The 1676-nt window shown below is 31.7% G+C and overlaps 1 protein-coding gene across 1 annotated transcript in view; it reads right to left on the reverse strand.

Annotated features, from left to right (window-relative positions):
* LOC310921465 (maltase-glucoamylase-like) overlaps nucleotides 1-862 on the reverse strand; it is a gene marked incomplete at both ends in the record, with an annotated part of 58165 nt that extends 57303 nt beyond the window's left edge. The window contains one exon of the mRNA XM_083881595.1: nucleotides 710-862. Within this exon, the coding sequence (XP_083737721.1) occupies nucleotides 710-862 (153 nt within the window). The remainder of the gene's footprint in view (nucleotides 1-709) is intronic.
* Nucleotides 863-1676: the final 814 nt, after the last annotated feature.

A 1676-nucleotide genomic window follows, 5' to 3' on the forward strand; every position in this document is an offset into this window, starting at 1 on the left:
GGCCACCATCACCATCACCACCATCACCATCACCATCACCATCACCATCACCATCACCATCACCATCACCACCACCACCATCACCATCACCATCACCATCATCACCATCACCATCACCATCACCATCACCACCATCACCATCACCATCACCACCATCACCATCACCACCATCACCATCACCATCACCATCACCATCATCACCATCACCATCACCCTCACCACCGTCACCATCACCATCACCACCATCACCACCATCACCATCACCATCACCACCATCACCATCACCATCACCACCATCACCATCACCACCATCACCATCACCATCACCATCACCATCACCATCACCACCATCACCATCACCATCACCATCACCATCACCATCACCACCATCACCATCACCACCATCACCATCACCATCACCATCACCACCATCACCATCACCACCATCACCATCACCATCACCACCATCACCATCACCATCACCATCACCACCGTCACCATCACCATCACCACCATCACCACCATCACCATCACCATCACCATCACCACCATCACCATCACCACCATCACCACCATCACCATCACCATCACCACCATCACCATCACCACCATCATCACCATCACCATCACCACCATCACCATCACCACCATCATCACCATCACCATCACCACCATCACCATCACCACCATCACCATCACCATCACTCACCTCCGTGCCGTGGTGGTCGCCGGTTCCTGGGTGGGGAAGATGAATCCCCCCCGCAGGTGCAGCCCCAGACGGTCCCCGGGAAGGTGAAGGTGGGTCCAGGTGCCGCGGAGCCACAGCCGGGAACCCTGCGGGGGACAAGGGGGAAGAATTCATTGATTTAATTTAAATTCATTTATTTAATTTAAATCCATTTATTTAATTTAAATTCATTTATTTATTTTAAATTCATTTCTTTAATTTAAATTCATTTATTTAATTTAAATTCATTTATTTAATTTAAATCTATGTATTTCATTTAAATTCATTTATTTAATTTAAATTAATTTATTTATTTTAAATTCATTTATTTAATTTATATCTATTTCTTTAATTTAAATTCATTTATTTATTTTAAATTCATTTCTTTAATTTAAATTCATTTATTTAATTTAAATCTATTTATTTCATTTAATTTAAATTCATTTATTTAATTTAAATTTATTTATTTACTTTAAATTCATTTATTTAATTTAAATCCATTTATTTAATTTAAATCCATTTATTTAATTTAAATTTATTTATTTAATTTAAATCCATTTATTTAATTTAAATTTAATTATTTAATTTAAATCTATTTATTTAATTTAAATTCATTTATTTATTTTAAATTCATTTATTTAATTTATATCTATTTCTTTAATTTAAATTCATTTATTTATTTTAAATTCATTTCTTTAATTTAAATTCATTTATTTAATTTAAATCTATTTATTTAATTCAAGTTCATTTATTAAATTTAAATTTATTTATTTTTTTAATTTAAATTTATTTATTCATTTTAAATCTATTTATTTAATTTAAATTAATTTACTTAATTTACATTCATTTATTTAATTTAAATTTAACTATTTAATTTAAATTTAATTATTTAATTTAAATCTATTTATTTAATTTAAATCTATTTATTTAATTTAAATTCATTGATTTA

The sequence above is a fragment of the Zosterops lateralis genome (genome assembly GCF_965231275.1).
Source record: "Zosterops lateralis genome assembly, chromosome: 34".
NCBI classification, from domain to species: Eukaryota; Metazoa; Chordata; class Aves; order Passeriformes; family Zosteropidae; genus Zosterops; species Zosterops lateralis.